The 18,913-nt window shown below is 40.3% G+C and overlaps 1 protein-coding gene across 2 annotated transcripts in view; it reads right to left on the bottom strand.

The window, feature by feature from the left end:
- Positions 1–18,913, bottom strand: part of adcy7 (adenylate cyclase 7) — a 63,113-nt gene that overhangs the window by 1,824 nt on the left and 42,376 nt on the right. Inside the window, exons 6-25 of one of the 2 annotated variants that reach the window (XM_047811690.1) lie at positions 17,749–17,906; positions 12,170–12,281; positions 11,387–11,514; positions 11,142–11,300; positions 10,836–10,968; positions 10,518–10,706; positions 10,378–10,418; positions 9,486–9,545; positions 8,350–8,430; positions 6,840–6,909; positions 6,047–6,144; positions 5,870–5,954; positions 4,690–4,827; positions 4,511–4,600; positions 4,113–4,291; positions 3,910–4,024; positions 3,256–3,414; positions 2,268–2,414; positions 2,082–2,189; positions 1,817–1,931 (exon numbers count right to left, since the gene is read on the bottom strand). In XM_047811690.1, the coding sequence (XP_047667646.1) occupies positions 1,817–1,931; positions 2,082–2,189; positions 2,268–2,414; positions 3,256–3,414; positions 3,910–4,024; positions 4,113–4,291; positions 4,511–4,600; positions 4,690–4,827; positions 5,870–5,954; positions 6,047–6,144; positions 6,840–6,909; positions 8,350–8,430; positions 9,486–9,545; positions 10,378–10,418; positions 10,518–10,706; positions 10,836–10,968; positions 11,142–11,300; positions 11,387–11,514; positions 12,170–12,281; positions 17,749–17,906 (2,365 nt within the window). The remainder of the gene's footprint in view (positions 1–1,816; positions 1,932–2,081; positions 2,190–2,267; positions 2,415–3,255; positions 3,415–3,909; positions 4,025–4,112; positions 4,292–4,510; positions 4,601–4,689; positions 4,828–5,869; positions 5,955–6,046; positions 6,145–6,839; positions 6,910–8,349; positions 8,431–9,485; positions 9,546–10,377; positions 10,419–10,517; positions 10,707–10,835; positions 10,969–11,141; positions 11,301–11,386; positions 11,515–12,169; positions 12,282–17,748; positions 17,907–18,913) is intronic. The other variant, XM_047811693.1, reaches the window with a different exon arrangement.

Raw genomic sequence — 18,913 nt, 5'->3', positions numbered from 1 at the left:
CTACACAAACACATGATGAACATGTTTTGAAAACACTTGACAAAACGTTTATGTCAGCCGGAGGCATCATGCGTTTGACATGCCATGTAAACAGTTCAAATGTTGTATAAAGCTGCTGTATATAAAGAAAGTCGGCGATGACGTCACTGACCACACGAGTGTTTTTGCGAATTGTAGTCAAATGCCGATTATTGCTTCTAACCGCGGGCGAGAACCACGTCGTAAAGATATATTTGAGACGTAAACAGGGTACGGGGAGAAAGGAAAAACATTCTGCGTGTGATTTAGGCTTAATCTATAATGCGTTAAGTGGAATACATAATGAACTTCGCTGCATTCTCATCAGACACTCAGCAATAAAAACTCTGTCACATAAATATTCAGTCACAGGAATGACTCCCTTTTATTAAAACCTCAAGAAAGAGTCAAAACTGAGCCTTGGACCCGAAACCTTTACTGAAAGCTCTTTATACGGCCGTCAAGTGGACGCATTAGGTGCACCGTGTCTCCGCCGCATTTCGTTTATTTAACCTTTCAGACTAGATCGAGAGGACGAGCTGCTCGTTCGTCTCGTTCCTCTGCTGTTAACGTTCGTATTTGTGCAAAAGAACAAAAGACTTCAAGGATTCCGGATGAGTAGATTATTTTCGGATTTCAGCAGGCTCTTGAGTTCATATGCTCCTGTTTTCGGTAAAACACAAGAACAAACCACAGATGTGGGCAACCAGAGGACAGAAATGTCTCCAAAACATCTGCAGCCAAATGAGTCTGATAAAAGGGAAGCTCTGCTCACAGCACACAGTGTCGTATCTTTTCACTTTTGGTAAAATATAAAGTTAATAAATGGAATATTTTATGTGTAAAAGATTCATATTAAATACCCTGGACCCAGAGAAAAGGAGATGAACGGACGGATGGATGGATGAAAAGACAGATGAATGATTCAATGAAATAAAACATTTTGTGTGTTCTCATGTCCTTGTGTGTTCCCTCCAGGTTCTCCCATTGGATGGATGGATTAATAAATAAATAGACTGATAGATAAATGAAAGAATGGATAAATAACTGGAAAGATGAATGAAAAGTGGATAAAATGGATGGAAAGGAGACAGATGAATAGATGGACGAACAGAAAAAATAGATCGGATGGATAGTTTGATGGACAGTTAAATGGGCAGATAGTTAGACAGATGAATGAATGAACAGAGACAGAAGAATGGATAGATAGTTAGACAGACGAATGGATGGACAGATAGACAGACAGTTAGACAGACGAATGGATGGACATAGACAGACGAATGGATGGACATAGACGGATGAATGGATTTCGCAGATAGTTAGATGGATGAATGGACAGATAGTTAGACGAATGGATGGACTTAGTTAGACAGATGGATGAATGGATAGATAGTTAAACAGACGAATGGATAGACAGATAGTTAGACAGACAAATGGATGGACAGATAGTTAGACAGACGAATGAATGGACAGATAGTTAGACAGATGAATGGATTCACAGATAGTTAGACAGACGAATGATTGGACAGATGGTTAAACAGACGAATGGATGAACAGATAGTTAAAGAGACGAATGGATGGACAGATAGTTAAAGAGACGAATGGATGGACAGATAGTTAGACAGATGAATGGATTCACAGATAGTTAGACAGATGAATGGATGGACAGTTAGACAGATGAATGGATGGACAGACAGTTAGACAGACGAATAAATGGACAGTTGAATGAATGGATGACCTCCCTAAGTTGGGCCGAGGTAGAAGTGTGTATATGTGGGTATGTATCCACTTCACTCACCCACACGCAGTCTAAAGCTGTTAAACGAGTGGCGGTTGATGCCGTCCAGCTTCCCCATCAGAGCGATGGCAAACTCCACCATGATGCCGATTTGTGCCGGCTGCCGCTCTCGGTCCTGCCAACACAGTAATAAAACACAATGTGATATCCACAATACAAATAGAGCAATATTATTATTATTATTATAATATTTAGAGTCGTTTACATATAAAGAGATTTAGAGATAAAGATAAAGAGATAGACTGCTCATGTTGCAGTGTAAAACCTGGTTGCTCTCCTGTCCAGGTGTTCCGCTAAGACCTGCAGCAGCCATGTACGTGCTGCCGATAGTCTTAATCTTCTCTACGCTGCTGAACTTCGGCTTAGACAGCAACTGTAGAGATCGAAGAAGGTTGTTAGAGTCGCTTTAAAGTGCTGACAGTTAAAAAGCAGGTCTGCGCTGATGACTCGCCTCGTCGAAGTCGGCGATGATCTCATTAAGGAGTCTCAGACACTCCAGTCCTTCTTTGTTGATGTCGCATTCGGTGTAGAACTCCTTAAAGTCGGGGACTGAAGCAAACATCACACACACACAATCGTACGACTTGTAGTACAGATCCTGGAGAAAACATACATGAAAAAAAACACACGATTTATTAATATCAGGCGTTAACATTTCTAAAGGACAGGACACGCATCACGTTACGTCATAAGTTCGGTCACGATACGGTACGTTATTGTGACCGTGTCATGATGTAAGTCAAATATTTCTTATCTACAAGTAACAACAGTTAGCACAGAAACAGGTGGAATACAGAGAGACAGATGTGTAATAGATGCATGAAGAAATGGAGATACTGGAAGGAGGGAAAAAAACAAAAACAACAACAACTAGAAAAAATAGCATGCAGGAAAAAATTTATACTCCTCCGATATCGTTCGTAGATCCGTGTATGTCGTATGCAGAAATGTCACACACGCGTCATTTTTAATAGAGTCCTGCTGTGCGATATTATTATAAACTCTTCGTGATCAGCTCGGGTTCACAGATAAACTCAAGTATGAAACAGGCTTGAATTACGAACCCTCGAGAGAACTTATTTGGCATTAAAGGCTCGCTGGGTTCAGTGTGCCGTCCGGGTCACGGCACCAAGTCGGGAGGAAGACGACCGGTGTTGATCTTGACGTTTATTCGAATGCGTGAAGAATCTCACGGTCCGTTTTTTTTTGGAATACAAAAAAAAAAAAAAATGTAAGCCACTAAACTGAGTGAAGGATGAGCTTCTACATTTCTCATGCTCTGAAGTTTCTACTGCACTTGAACCACTTTACAACATGCCATGGTGTGGAATGGCTGAGAACAGCATGCTATGAACGGACGGCCAGACGTCTCGAACGCTCGTGCTGGTCCCTACCTTGTACTTCTGGTTTAGTAAAGTGTTAGTGGAGAGCAGCCCCACCTCGTTCTTTTTGTTCTCGCCCACAAACAGCGCGGCCACGTGAGCCGGGAGAACGTTCTCCAACAGCAGCCGCGTCAAATTCTCACACAGCTCGATCTCGTCCTTGTCCGAGCGGTTCTTGTTTTTCAGCAGGAATTCCTGACGGCAGCAAAACTCATCCTGTGAGAAAGAGAAGAGTAAAAGGTGTAAAAAAAAATAATAAATAATATCTGATAAAGTAATTGTCCTATTCGAAAAATTAGATCTTACTCTAGACTTAGAAGAGGTTAAAACTGATTTAAAGATTCAAATCAATTTCTATATTTTCAGGGTATTTTATTTTAATCTTAATTTTAATTTAATTTTAATTTAATTTTAATTTAATCCAATTTATTTTTTGTTTAATTTTACTTTATTTTATTTTTGATATTTAATTTTATTTCATTTAATATTTCATTTTATTTAACAGCATTTTATTTGCTTGCGATGATGTGCGGTATTTGACGTGTGTTAGGGCATTTGATCATCTTTAATGATAATGATATAAATGAGAATAATAACCACGCGCACACAAACACACACACACACACACACACACCACTGTGTCGGTCAGACCACAGCGATGATGCGGTGTGATGTCACATTAGTGTGTGTTTAGTGCGTGTTTGAGTTTACCTGACGTGATATAAGCAGCATGGTTAACAGGAACAGAGTGATGTAAATGCAGCTCATCGTCTGGGGATGTTTCATCAACCCTCCGTTCATCAGAAAATCCGCATGTTCCTCGCTACTGCAGAACACACACATATACAAACAAACATCATACAGGATCCCAATGCTTAGTGTGTGTATGTGTGTGTGTGTTTGTGTGTGTATACCTGTTGGTATTTTCATAAAGAAAGCAGCTGTACTTGTTGAACAGATCCCTCTGACTATAGCCGATGATGATGTAATAAATGGCTGAAGCGATGAAGAGGAAGGCCACCTTTAACTCAAAGCTCACTCTCAAAAATGCTCCACACACCAGTAATGTCAGGATGCAGCTATACACCGAATACTGAGGGGGGAAATAAAAAGAAATGAACACTTTAGAAATAAATTACAGATAATAAAATCTAATAGGAATTAACTGTTAAAATTAACTGTTTAATGCACACTTTATAAATTAGTCCAGTCATTTAAACACTGTGGTTATGAGACTGTGTGTGTGTGTGTGTGTGTGTGTGTGTGTGTGTGTGTGTGTGTGTGTGTGTGTGTGTGTGTGTGTCCTACTTACAGGCAAACACATAGGATGTTGTTTATTAAACACTTTTATGCAGCTTTCATTGCCCCAAACAGGAGGACCAGAATCGACTGGATTAAAACACTGAAAAGAGAAAATATGTGAGTGAATAATAAACAGATTCTATGTCGGCTTGTTGAAATTTCACCTTTACTACATAAGATCTTAGTTACCAGGTTGAACAAGGCGATGATGACGATAATAGTCGTAGCAATAGTTGCTAGCGGGAGGCGCACAAAAGGTCTCTTAACCACAGCCTCGGATAAGGCCGGCAACCACTGGCAGGATTCCAACTTTTCCGGGAACAGTTTCTAAAAAAATAAAAAATAAATAAATATATTTTTAAAAAAGGGAGGGAAAAAAGAAGAAAAAACTAAAGAAAAGAGTCTGTAAATACACAATACTAGACAGACAGACAGGATAGATATAGAGACAGACAGCGGCCTAAAGTTGACCTAGACAATTATTAGAACTATAACCATGTGTGTGTGTGTGTGTGTGTGTGTGTGTGTGTGTGTGTGTGAGAGAGAGAGAGTGTGTGTGTGTGTGTGTGTGTGTGTGTGAGAGAGAGTGAGAGTGTGACTGAGTGAGTGTGTGTGTGTGTGTGTGTGTGTGTGTGTGTGTGTGTGTGTGTGTGTGTGTGTGTGTGAGAGAGAGAGTGAGTGAGTGAGTGTGTGTGGTGGAGAGAGGGAGTGTGTGTGTGTGTGTGTGTGTGAGAGAGAGAGAGAGAGAGAGAGAGAGAGTGAGTGAGTGAGTGTGTGAGTGAGTGAGTGAGTGAGTGAGTGAGTGAGTGAGTGAGTATATATGAGAGAGTGTGTGTGAGAGGGTGCGTGTGTGTGTGAGTGTGTGTTTGAGTGTGTGTTTGAGTGTGTTTGAGTGTGTGTGAGTGTGTGTGAGAGAGTGTGTGTGAGTGTGTGCGTGTGTGTGTGTGTGTGTGTGAGAGTGTGTGTGAGAGTGTGTGCGTGTGTGTGTGTATGGTGAAGAGAGAGAGTGAGACAGACACTGTAGCAAATGTCAGTCTGTTTTTAGTGGTCAGTCATTCCAGAAACGATCTCCAGCCAATCAAATGCAAGAATGACCAAGTCACATGACATTCTTCTACACATAACATACAGTCTAAATGTACTGGCATCTACAAAATCTCCAAATACAGAAATATTCACACACACACAAATACAGAAATATTCACACACACACAAATACAGAAATATTCACACACACACACACACACACACACACACACACACACACACACACACACACACACACACACACACACACACACACACACAGAATCTCCAGACAATCAGTCATAAGTGTGTTTAAAAGTGGCAGGTTCCAGCCGTCAATAACCTGAATGTGACCGGCGAAGCAGATGGCAACGATCAGCAGTAACACACACGCCAACAACGCAAACACAAGTCCCAGCTGCGTAGGTCTGAAAGAAAAAGCAGAGGAAACACTGTGATTCCGTCCTCATTTGTCTTGTGTGTGTGTGTGTGTCTGGGTGTGTGTGTTTATATAACTTACTGTTGGGTAACAAACATCTGAATGATGAAGATACAGAGGAAGATGAAGGTGGCACAGCAGATGTAGTACTTAAAACTAGACATTTCTGTAGTCCTGTACTGAAAGAGGGACATAAACGTGTGTGTTTTAGTACAAAATAAACAAGAATTAGTGGGAAAGATATAGGCACATATCTCTAAACAGCTTTACATGTCTATTAGTTAATAGCGATGCTGATGAATTCTGGATTCTCATTGGTCAGAATGTGTGTTTATGTTATAGAATGAACACACATTGATGTGCTAAAGCAGATGCTTCCTTATGTCCAAAAAGATGGAAGGAGTCTCCAGTGTCGGTGCTTCGTTGCAATCAGGGATAAAGCTGTGTGTCTATTTTCAACATAAAGTCTTTTTGTTTGTTTAGTTTTACCAGCTACGATTTTAGTCGTGTTACCATGACGAACATGAGAACGTACCTCGACAACAATAAACGCAACTATGAATAGATCAAAATGCCTGACACGGTGTTCCTTTATAAATAAATATGTGCATTTAAATCTTTGTGTCAGTCTCATTATTCACTATAAGAGCAAAGGGGGCACAAACTTTTGCACTCGAGACAAAAGAGAAGCGGGAAGACAAACTGGACGGTACCTTTAGAAATCTCTAGGTTTAGCGCTAAAAAAAAAAACGCTCCAAATCGACAGAGAACCATTTTGAGCGGCGTAATCGGGAATGTTTTTTTCTTCTCGTACGTTCGCCATTTCGCTGATCGCGAAGTCACCTGCTGCTGTCATGACGTTTAAGATGCTTACTTGTTTTTCCAGTCCACGCTTCGTAAACCACAGAGTAAGTCCAGAAATCTCCTCCGACTTCACCCACTGCCTGGATGTAAGAAACAAACACGTGCACAGACGTCAGAATTATTTTTGTTCTTGGGTGTTTGTGAGGCTTCCTTCGCACGGCCGAGCCCAAAATATGAAAAACCTTAATTACATATTTCTTAAAAGCAAACATGTTTTCCGTGCTCAGACGAGACAAAGCCTGGATTAGATTCCGCTCGTCCTTGTACATTGTACACGTCACCGACCGACACTTTGGATGCAACTGAATGAAGTCATGTTGTTTATGATGTGAGAAAAGAAATAATAAATCTGTAGATTATTACTAAATCTCTGCGATACTAAATAGGAGATGTGAACTGCATCAATACAACATTTATCAGACTGTATATTTATAATCACACCCTCCAGGGTCACTCATATGAGGATGAGGTTCCCCTTTGAGTCTGGTTCCTCTCAAGGTTTCTTCCGCTACCGTCAAAGGGAGTTTTTCCTCCCCACAGTCACCTGAGTCACCTCAGACCTGCTCATTGGGGATAAATACATACACATTGTGAACTCATTCATTCATTCATTCATTTTCTACCGCTTATCCGAACTTCTCGGGTCACGGGGAGCCTGTGCCTATCTCAGGCGTCATGGGGCATCGAGGCAGGATACACCCAACCCATCTCAGGGCACACACACTCTCATTCACTCACACACTATGGACAATTTTCCAGAGATGCCAATCAACCTACCATGCATGTCTTTGGACCGGGGGAGGAAACCGGAGTACCCGGAGGAAACCCCCGAGGCACGGGGAGAACATGCAAACTCCACACACACAAGGCGGAGGCGGGAATCGAACCCCCAACCCTGGAGGTGTGAGGCGAACGTGCTAATCACTAAGCCACCGTGTCCCCCTACAACATTGTGAACTAAATATATCTAATATTAATCTTGAATTTTGTATTCTATTAATCATTATATTATTCTTTATATTAACCATTTGCTCTATGTTTATGTTCTATAAAGCCACGTCGAGACAATGTCAATGGTAAAAAGCGCTATACAAATAAACTTGAATTGAATTGAATTATGCTCAGTGCTTAATAAAAAAAACTTGTGCTGATCTTAACAACCATTCGGATTGCCATTGTCCTCTAACGCAAACCGTATCGTAGAAGAATGATAAACTGGGTTCAGTGGATCTGCTGCGCAGGACAGCAGCCGCATTCGATTCTTATACCTTTTAATGTGTGGAAATTTTACACATCTGATCCCACTCAGTGAGCATGGAAATTGTTTTGTCTGTGTGACCGTATGTTATTCGTTGTTGTTGTTTGTTTGTATTTTAATTGGTTTAAATGTTAAATGGAATTTGAAAATCGGGGGTAAATTTCTTTTTTTTAAAGATTTTTTTAAGAATTACTTTTAACTAAATTTAAATTATTTTTAACTAAAAGTTACAAAAAAAAAAAAAAAAAAAAAAAAGACTCACTTGCTAGAACTCAGCTCATCGATGGTGGTGATCATCTCGTTGTGCAACTGCTCATCAAACTTGGTCTTCTGGGACTTATTCCTGCAGGAGACATTAGTGAAGTTAAACACTTAACATGATCACACACACACACACACACACACACACACACACACACACACACACACACACACACACACACACACACACACACACACACACACACACACACACACACACACACACACACACACACACACACACACACACACACACATTTATATAGAAGGAGGAAGAGAAAGGTGTGTGTTTAGACAGCAGGGCTTGTGCAGAGGTCACGGCCATTCTCATGCTGGTTACTATCTTCAGGCCAAGCTGCCAGAATAAAAAAGAATACAGAGAGAGAGAGAGAGAGAGAGAGAGAGTGTGTGTGTGTGTGTGTGCGCATGCATTTACACGTATAGGTGTGGTATGCAGGATGCCCTGTGTTAGTTTAAAAATCCCTGAGAGAGCACTGATACAGCATAGGAAGGAAAAGGGAGAGAAGAAAGCCGTTTCCTTACACTCCCACACATGCACATGGACACTCACACTCGCTAACACACACGCACACATGCACATGGACACACACTCAAACACACACGCACACATGCACATGGACAAACACTCAAACACACACTCGCACTTGCAAACACAAACACCCATCCACATGCACATGCACACTCACACACAAACACACATGCACACTCAAACACACACCCACACAAACACATGCACATGGAGACTCTCTCTCACATGCACACACACACACATGCATATGCATATGGAAACTCACAAACACACACACACATGCACATGGACACTCATCTCACAAACACACACACGCACACACATGCACATGGACACTCACACTCACAAACACACACACACAAACATGCACATGGACACTCACAAACACACACATTCTCCCATCTACTCTACTGTGGTACAGTAATCCTGCAGGGGACTACAAAGGTCCACTTTTCAGCACAGGTGTGGTTATTGTAGCTCATGCTAGCTGTGGGCTCAGTAACACAAGCTAAGGGAGAGGTTTGGGGGTTAGTGGTGAAACTGGGGGCCAGGAAGTAGGTCTTCAGAGCCAATATGGTTCCACTCACTTATTTACACTGAAGGGAGGAGCAGGAAAGGACAAGGACTCCTCAAGAGACTCATCAAAGCTGCACAGGGGGATAAAAGTCAACTTTAACACAACACCACCGAGAGAGAGCGAGAGAGAGAGAGAGAGGGTGAGAGGGTGGGGGGTGGGGGGGTAGCGCAGAACTTCCAGAGAGCCGTCTGTATTTTGTGGATATGAAAATGCGAATAGAATTCCCAAAAATCTGTCGAAATTTTTGCGTCAGTAAAGAAAGAAAGAAATCCTGGAAGAAATCGGACAAATAACTTCTGGTGTCTTTGATACCATTTGTTTGGCTGTAACAGTTTAGAATCTAAACATACTTTATATATAAAGATTCTTAATATCTGCTGTTTGTGAATGTTCATGGTGACGATCAAATCATTTCCCTGTCGCCGTCTGTCCTTCCTGATCCACTCATCGTATACGACCTCTCGTTAAACGTCTTAAGAGACGTCGTAGGAGAAAAGATATTAAAGCTCGGTGTCTCTGGAGAACGTGTGAAGCTAATATAGGTCACGTATCTATCTATGGAAGATAACACGAAGCCTGGTACGTAATGTCAAAAATGGGAATAAAGAACGATTGTGATGCTGATTGGTGAGTAATTTATTGTGTGTTTAACTCGTGTTAGAAGGAAGCTGATATACACGAGTACAGAGATATACAAGTGTGGTATCTGTCCGTGCCTCTAGTGTGTGTACATAGTTGTATTGCATTGGAGCTTGCATTGCTAAACAAAATAAATCATATAATGTAGTAAATTGTGTGCTGTAGGCCATGCTACATGTCTATTGCCTTCGTAGGACTTGCTAGTGTAAACAAAAACGCATGCACACACACACACACCCACACTCGTCTCACGTATTACTGACCTTTCTGTTATTTTTAACGGTGTTGATCTCATCGGAATGTCCTGACGAGTGAGAACAAGGAATTCTCATTAGTGATACGGACAATATTATTAGCAATGATCTGTGCGTGTGTGTGTGTGTGTGTGTGTGTGTGTGTTCACCTTGAAGCGGGTCTTGCTGTTCACCATAGCATCATTGATGAAGCCCTCTCTGCTCTGGAGATGGGCGAAGGGTTTCACGGCCCCCCACGACTCCAGGTAGCGTGTCATTCTCACAGAGGCTCGCATCTTTAACCCGTCGCTTACACGCTGCTTAGGAACGGTACGGCTGCTCTGGGATGGGTCCTTAGTCTGCGTGAGTGCACAAACAGCACTGTTATTTTTGTCTTACTGTCAACATTGTAGTCTCAGAAACATACTAACGCGTTTAAATACTGAACATTTAGAGGGATATATTAATGTAAATTTTTGTGTACTGACCCGGGGATCTACAACCAGGTAAGTCTTGATGCTGAGCTCCTTCAGGTAAGTGTCTCTGAGGTGGCCGTTTCCTTCCTCCACATCGTAGGCTTTATTCAGATGCTTCAGAGTGGCCTCTGTGATGTGCACCCGGCTAAACGCACACAAAATGAAATGAAATCATTTTTTAGAATTTAAATTATTTATATAAACAATAATCTAAAAACATCTCTAGGCCCAATTTTGCTTTCTTTCTTGCAAATACATCTACACTGATGTAGTGTAGCATTTGGTTTAGCCGACTTATACACACAATTCCCAGCATACCCGGGCACCCCTCCGGACTCCATGTGATTTGCCAAGGTGACATCGTGTGACCAGACGTCAAACTGCCACTTGCGTAAGCCGATCACGCCACAGAGCACGTTTCCGGAGTGCACGCCAACGCGCATGTTAATATCCACTCCTGTAGCGTCCCGAACCAACCTGCGATAGTCGATGGGGAAAAGATAATGAGTATTTTATTTCATTCGGTGTCTAGTTTTTATATCTGTGTGTGGTTGAGTACTTACTTAATAGCTTCACACATATCCAATCCCATTTTGACGCAGTTCTTGGCGTGCCGCGGTAAGGAGACAGGAAGTCCGGACACACAGTAATAACAATCACCCAGGATCTTTATCCTCATACACTCATTCTCCTACACACACACACACACACGGCCACCAATGAACTACACAATTCATCTCAACACACAGGATATAAAATGCTCAATAAATTACGATTAGGGTTGCAAAAATTCTGGGAATTTTCAAGGCTGGAAACTTTCCATGGGAATTAATGGGAATATATGGAAATAAACTGGGAATTTTTTTTAAAAAAAAGTTGCCTATAACAAGGAACTTAAATGTAGTTAATAGATCTTGCATTTATACAAATCTTGCATCTATGTTTATTACAAGCATAATTATGTTTATTATGCTTTTGTGTTACTCGATGAAAAAAATCGATTAAAGTTTAAAGTACAATTAAATCAGCCAAGATGTCATTTTTAAAATTTGTATTACCTTGCATGCGTGTCTTCTTATGACCAAACAAAATGTTTATTAATGTTTTTGTATATGATATAGTTTATATACATTTTCCTATATTTCTAAATAATTCCCATAAATTCCTGTAAATTCCCATAAATTCCCGTAAAGTTTCCAATTTGGGATATTTCCAAAATTCACCGGGAATTTAACGGAAACTTTCTGCCCCTTTGCGACCCTAATTAAGATCAACAGTGTTTAAAAAAAAAAAAAAAACATTAATAATCCACAAAGCACATATTGAAAATGACAGAAATCACTCACTTTGGCAATCTGGTCAAATTTTCCAAAGAGCTCATTCAGCATGATCACCAATTCTTTAGGAGAACAATCGCTGGCTAAACGGGTGAAACCGACGATGTCTGCATAAAGGATGCTGAAAAAGAAGAGAGACAGAAAGTGATTAGCAAAAAGGGGTAAAAAAGTTGGATTTCCATCCATCCGTTTTCTGTTGCAGGGTCACAGGCAACCTAGAGATGGGGGCACCATGGACTATGTGTCAACTCATCACAGTGCACAAACTCACACACATATTTACACACTACAGACAAAAAAGAGTCGCCGATCAGCCTACAACCCGGAGAAGGAAACCGGAGAACCCAGAGGAAACCCCTAAAGCACTGGGAGAAAATGCAAACTCCTAAAACATAGGGTGGAGGAGGCAGGGATCCAACCCCCAACCCTGGAGTTATATCTAGGATGAACAAGAAGAAGTAGGAGTAAAGGAAAAGAAGAAAAAATAATATGGAGAAGGAGGAGAAGAAACCGATGCAGCATTTTTAATAATCATTCCTTTTAAACACCAAATGTCTGACTTTAAATGTGTTGCCAAATGTGAGTTCTAAAGTGTCGTGCAAAATGTATAATACTTTGAGAACTTTTGCTTTTCCTTAATAGCCAACACCTGTCAGGCGTTTCAGTGAAATAACACATTTATATGGAAATTACACACTCTATAGTGTGCTTGAAATAGTTAGATCGCTTTCTTTCTTCATCCCAGGCGGAAATTCACGGACTGAGAGAGAACAAAACGAGTGAAATCGACAACGTTGGCATCGAGGATAGTAAAATGGAGATTCACTACATGTTTTCAGGAGTGTAAATATATATATGCTGATTCAGTTTAGATCTTTTTCCTCAAATTCTTCAGGAGTATTTTGTGCTATTTTTGCCGTGTATGGTTTTAGGATGGTTGAATTAGATTTGTGTATGTATAGATGGATGTATGGATGAGATTTATGTATGTACTGTATGTATGTATGTATGTATGAGATTTATGTATGTACTGTATGTATGTATGTATGTATGAGATTTATGTATGTATGTACTGTATGTATGTATGTATGAGATTTATGTATGTATGTACTGTATGTATGTATATAGGGATTAGATGTATGTATGTATGTATGGATGTAGGGATTAGATGTATGTAGGTATGTATGTATGTATACATGTATGTATGTATGGATGTAGGGATTAGATGTATGTATGTATGTATGGATGGATGGATGTAGGGATTAGATGCATGCATGTATGTATGTATGTATGTATGTATGTATGTATGTATGGATGGATTAGATGTATGTAGGGAGGGAGGGATGTATGTATGAATTTATCTATGGATGGATGTAGGGATTAGATGTATGTATGTATGTATGTAGGGATTAGATGTATGTAGGGAGGGAGGGATGGATGTATGTATGTAGGAAGGGAGGGATGGATTGATGGATGTAGGGAGGGAGGGATGTATGTATGTATGTATGGATTAGATGTATGTAGGGAGGGAGGGATGTATGTATGTAGGAAGAGAGGGATGGATGTATGTATGTAGGGATTAGATGTATGTAGGGAGGGAGGGAGGGAGGGAGGGATGGATGGAGGGATTATATGTATGTAGGGAGGGATGGATGGATGGATGTAGGGATTAGATGTATGTAGGGAGGGATGGATGGATGAGATCTATGTAGGGAGGGATGGATGGATGTAGGGATTAGATTTATGTAGGTATGTATGTATGTATGTATGTATGTATGTATGTATGTATGTATGTAGGTAGGTAGGTGGGTATGTATGTAGGTAGGTAGGGATGGATGGATGGATGGATGGATTATATTTATGGATGGATATGTTATGTATGTACAGGTGCATCTCAATGAATGAAACTGTCGTGGTTTATTTCAGTAATTAAACTCAAATAGTGAAACTCGTGTATTATATAAATTCAGTACACACAGACTGGAGAAGTTTAAGTCTTTGGTTCTTATAATAAATGATTTTGTCTCACATTCAACAAATGAGAAACAAGAGAGCAAGAAATGTAGATGAGCTGAAGGTCACTGTCAAAGAACCCTGGGCTTCCACACCACCTCAGCAGTGCCACAGACTGATCACCTCCATGCTACGCCGAATTGAGGCGGTAATTAAAGCAAAAGGAGCCACAACCAAGTATTGAGCACATATACAGTAAATAAACAAACTTTCCAGAAGGACAACAATTCAATAAAAATGTTTTTTATTGGTCTTTTTTTGAGATAGTGAATTGGTGGGTTTTTGTTAAATGTGAGCTAAAATCATCACATTTATAAGAACCAAAGACTTAAACTTCTCCAGTCTGTGTGTACTGAATTTATATAACACACGAGTTTCACTATTTGAGTTTAATTACTAAAATAAACCAACTTTTCCACAACATTCTAATTTATTGAGATGCACATGGATGGATGTCTTAGATTTATGTATGTATGGATGAGATGGATGGATTAGATTTATGGATGGATGGATGGATGGATAGATGGATTAGATTTATGTATGGTTGGATGGATGGATGGATGGGATTTATGTATGTACGTATATATGGATGGATTAGATTTATGTATGAATGTATGGATAGATGGATGGATTATATTTATGTATGTATGTATGTATGTATGGATTAGATTTATGTATTCATGGACAGATGGATGGATGCATTGATAAGATTTATGTATGTATGTATGTATGGATGGATGGATAAGATTTATGTATGGTTGGATGGATGGATGGATGGATGAGATTTATGTATGTACGTATGTATGTATGTATGAGATTTATGTATGTATGGATGGATGGATGAGATTTATGGATGGATGGATGGATGGATGGATTAGATTTATGTATGGATGGATGGATAAGATTTATGTATGTATGTATGTATGTATGGATGAGATTTATGGATGGATGGATGGATTAGATTTATGTATTCATGGACAGATGGATGGATGGATGCATTGATAAGATTTGTCTATGTATGTATGGATTAGATTTATGCATGTTTGGATGGATGGATTAGATTTTTGTATGGATGGATTAGATGTATGCATGGTTGGATGTTTGATCTTCTCTAACAGGATATGCTTATAATGGTATATGGTACATACGAGTTCAGGCACAAAAGAAGAAATCTTGTAGATTACTCTGTCCATCGATCGTAGCTTACGACAGATTTGAATGAATAACTCAGTTTATTTAAATTATTCTCATTTAAAGGTTTTGAAGCGGAGCACGGTTTAAAAGCCAATCGCTGAGGTGGGAGTTGCAAATGCATATACAGGGTTTCTGGACTAATATCTTTGACAGGTTCCCAGATTAACGCAGGAGCAAACTTGAATCGATTCCAGCTCCTCTAACAGGACCCAAGAGACTGGTGATCAAAAGCAATCCTTTTATATGATCTTTATATAATCCTTCGCTCAGTAATCTGTGCTGGTGTCTGGTTGTGAACGCTGTGCCAAGTCACGGTATTTGGCTTGGGGTCTGGTGGAAGGAAAAGCTTTCCTCATGAATCTTCATTTAAAATGCTTTCAATCGTTTATTTATCCATCTTTAAATCTTCAGAGCAGCCTGCTAATTGACTTCCAGGTTAGCGCTCGATGACGACCGTTCGTGACCTTCTACTAGACGCGAGTCGGGGGATACAGAGACTAATTCAACGTATGATTCGATATTTGGCAACGCGGAGAAGTTTTGTGTGTATGAAATGATTCAAGGCTGTATGATGTGATTCGAAACCTTTCTGAAGTGACAGGATGAATGAGCAAAGTTACGCAATCAAATTTAATACTGAAGGTCAGCACTGTGCGTACTGAGTGTGTATTAAGGTGTGTGTGTGTGTGTGTGTGTGTGTGTGTGTGTGTGTGTGTGTGTGTGTGTGTGTGTATTTGAGAGACAGGTTGAAAAGAAGCTCTGAAAATGTAAGCTGTCTGAAATTGCTAGAATAATTTTCCTGCACAAACTCTGTACTAAAAGCAACGACTAAAAAGAAAAAAATATAAAAATATAAAGCTATAATATAATTTTTCTAGTAGAATAAAATCCCAGTTTAGTTTTTCCGACTCGTAGAAACGTCCGACTTCGATTTTTAAAACTCGAAACTACACTAAAATGTTTAGTTTTACATTTTTTTAGTAGCTCGATTAAACAGCTGGATTATTTACTGCTATACACAATATATGTATTTATTTATCATAGTACAAGAACATTTTTAATACATAAAATGAAAAAGCATGCTCTATAATTTAGATAATATTTAATAGAATGAGATTTATAAAAGATCACTGATTGATTTTTTTAAAAATGGTTAAAAAATGTTTGAATAGAGAACAAACTTTGTAAAGATTTGGGAAGAAAAAAAAGGTGCCCCCCCCCCTTTAAGAGAGTTTCTACATTGCTTGTGTACACACACACACACGCACACACACAAATGAACACACAAACGAACAAACAAACACACACACACGAACACACACAGACACACGAACACACACAGACACACGAACACACACGCACACACACACGCGAACACACACACACGCGGACACACACACACGCGCGGACACACACACACACGAACACACACACGCGCGCGGACACACACACACGCGCGGACACACACACGTGAACACACACATTCGCGAACACACACACATTCGCGAACACACACACACACACGCGAACACACACACACACGCGCGAACACACACACACGCGAACACACACACACGCGAACACACACACACGCCAACACACACACACGCCAACACACACACACGCCAACACACACGCGTGCGCCAACACACACGCGTGCGCCAACACACGCGCGTGCCCCAACACACGCGCGCGCCAACACACACGCGCGCCAACACACACGCGCGCCAACACACACACGCGCGAACACACACACGCGCGAACACACACACACGCGAACACACACACACGCGAACACACACGCGAACACACGAACACACACACACACACGCACACATGCAGGAAGCATGTCATCACTTAATAATTGAACAGATCACTCACAGTTCAGTGAGTTTAAAATGAAAATATTGGACCTCTAAACAAATCCTGCACTGTTGAAGAACACACCCAGGTGCTGTGTGATGAGGTGTGTGCGTGCGTGTGTGTGTATGACGGTTTGAGCCTCAGAGGTATAGCAGTGAAGAATGAGTACTTTATTCTATAAAACGTATGTCCACGTATGTTTCATGTCCACGTTAAGTTTCACGAAAAGGATTATAAAAGGCCTCGAATGAAATCTGCCGTCAGAACGCCGATCGTCACTATGGGACGTTTCCAGAGATCGATGTAAACGTGTACTGAAGCCGTTCCGGTTGCCTAATAGCTTACTAACATGCTCCATGTTGGGTTTTTCCTTTAATTTATCACTCATCTGAGTTTTACTCTGTACCATTTGTAAGTTTGTGCGCAAACAGACAATCAGTTAGATATACATCAACACACACACCAGCTGTGTTGCATGATGCTGCAAAAGAGATTTATGCGTGTACGTTGATTTTTACCTGACGTTCTCGTGCCTTTTGACGTACAGACTGTGGAAGTTATTGTCCTTGACTAGCCACTGCTGTGCCTCCTTATCTTTGCATTTACAGCGCTCCATTATTGCCAGCTTCATCTCCATGGAAATATACACAGGCAGTACTGACTGCAACAGGTTCTCCTAAAACACACACAAACACACACACACACATTATACGTGGTGGTAAATGACTGTCAATGAATACAAATATATTAACATGCAAAATGTCCTTAATTTAAAATTCCTGCCTCAGCATGAGAACTGAAATCATCTGGGTTATCGTCAGTATCATAAAGTTAGCGCTGTGCTTAACTCTTAGAGGATCTAAAGTGTTTTCTTTACGTATGCGATTAAAGGAAAAGTCACGCGAGCTGTATCGAGCAAGCGAGCACTTCACGCTAATCTTTCACAGCTAACTGAGCTAATCTGATCTACATCTAGAGCTAGCGAGACGTGTTCATCTTTCATGGGCTACGTGACTGTTGGTGAATATCGTGTCTTTATTCGATCATGTGATAAAATGTTTGCACGTCTCGAGAGCGATCGGACATCACAATCAGATACGAGGTAGCAGGACGGACGAGTGACTTTCGAGCATCTATACAGCATGATGTTTGAATTGAATGTGACGAGATACAGCACAGGATCATGGATCTGTTTACAGATCTTCAAGTTTTTTATTTGTTGTTTTTTCTCATGTGCTCTCTCTCTCTCTCTCTCTCATGTGCTCTCTCTCTCATGTGCTCATGAGGGAGAGAGAGAGAGCACATGAGAGAGAGAGAGAGAGAGAGAGAGAGAGAGAGAGAGAGAGAGAGAGAGCACATGAGAGAGAGAGAGCACATGAGAGAGAGAGAGCACATGAGAGAGAGAGGAGAGAGAGAGAGAGAGAGAGAGAGAGCACATGAGAGTAAGCACTTTATATAGAATAAGAGTCACATTAGAAGTATATAGAGATATATATAGATATATAGAGAATCACTTTGTAGATATATAGACATAGATAGTAATCACATTAGTAGATAAGATATCACATGATATAATATAATATAGATATATATATCACATTAAATATATATAATCACATTATAGATATATATATATATATATATATCACATTATATATAGATCACATTATATGATATATATAT

The sequence above is a fragment of the Tachysurus fulvidraco genome, chromosome 1, assembly GCF_022655615.1.
Source record: "Tachysurus fulvidraco isolate hzauxx_2018 chromosome 1, HZAU_PFXX_2.0, whole genome shotgun sequence".
In the NCBI taxonomy this organism is placed as follows: domain Eukaryota; kingdom Metazoa; phylum Chordata; class Actinopteri; order Siluriformes; family Bagridae; genus Tachysurus; species Tachysurus fulvidraco.
The sequence above is the reverse complement of the archived record's forward strand: the minus strand, read 5'-3'. Positions and strand labels throughout refer to the sequence as shown.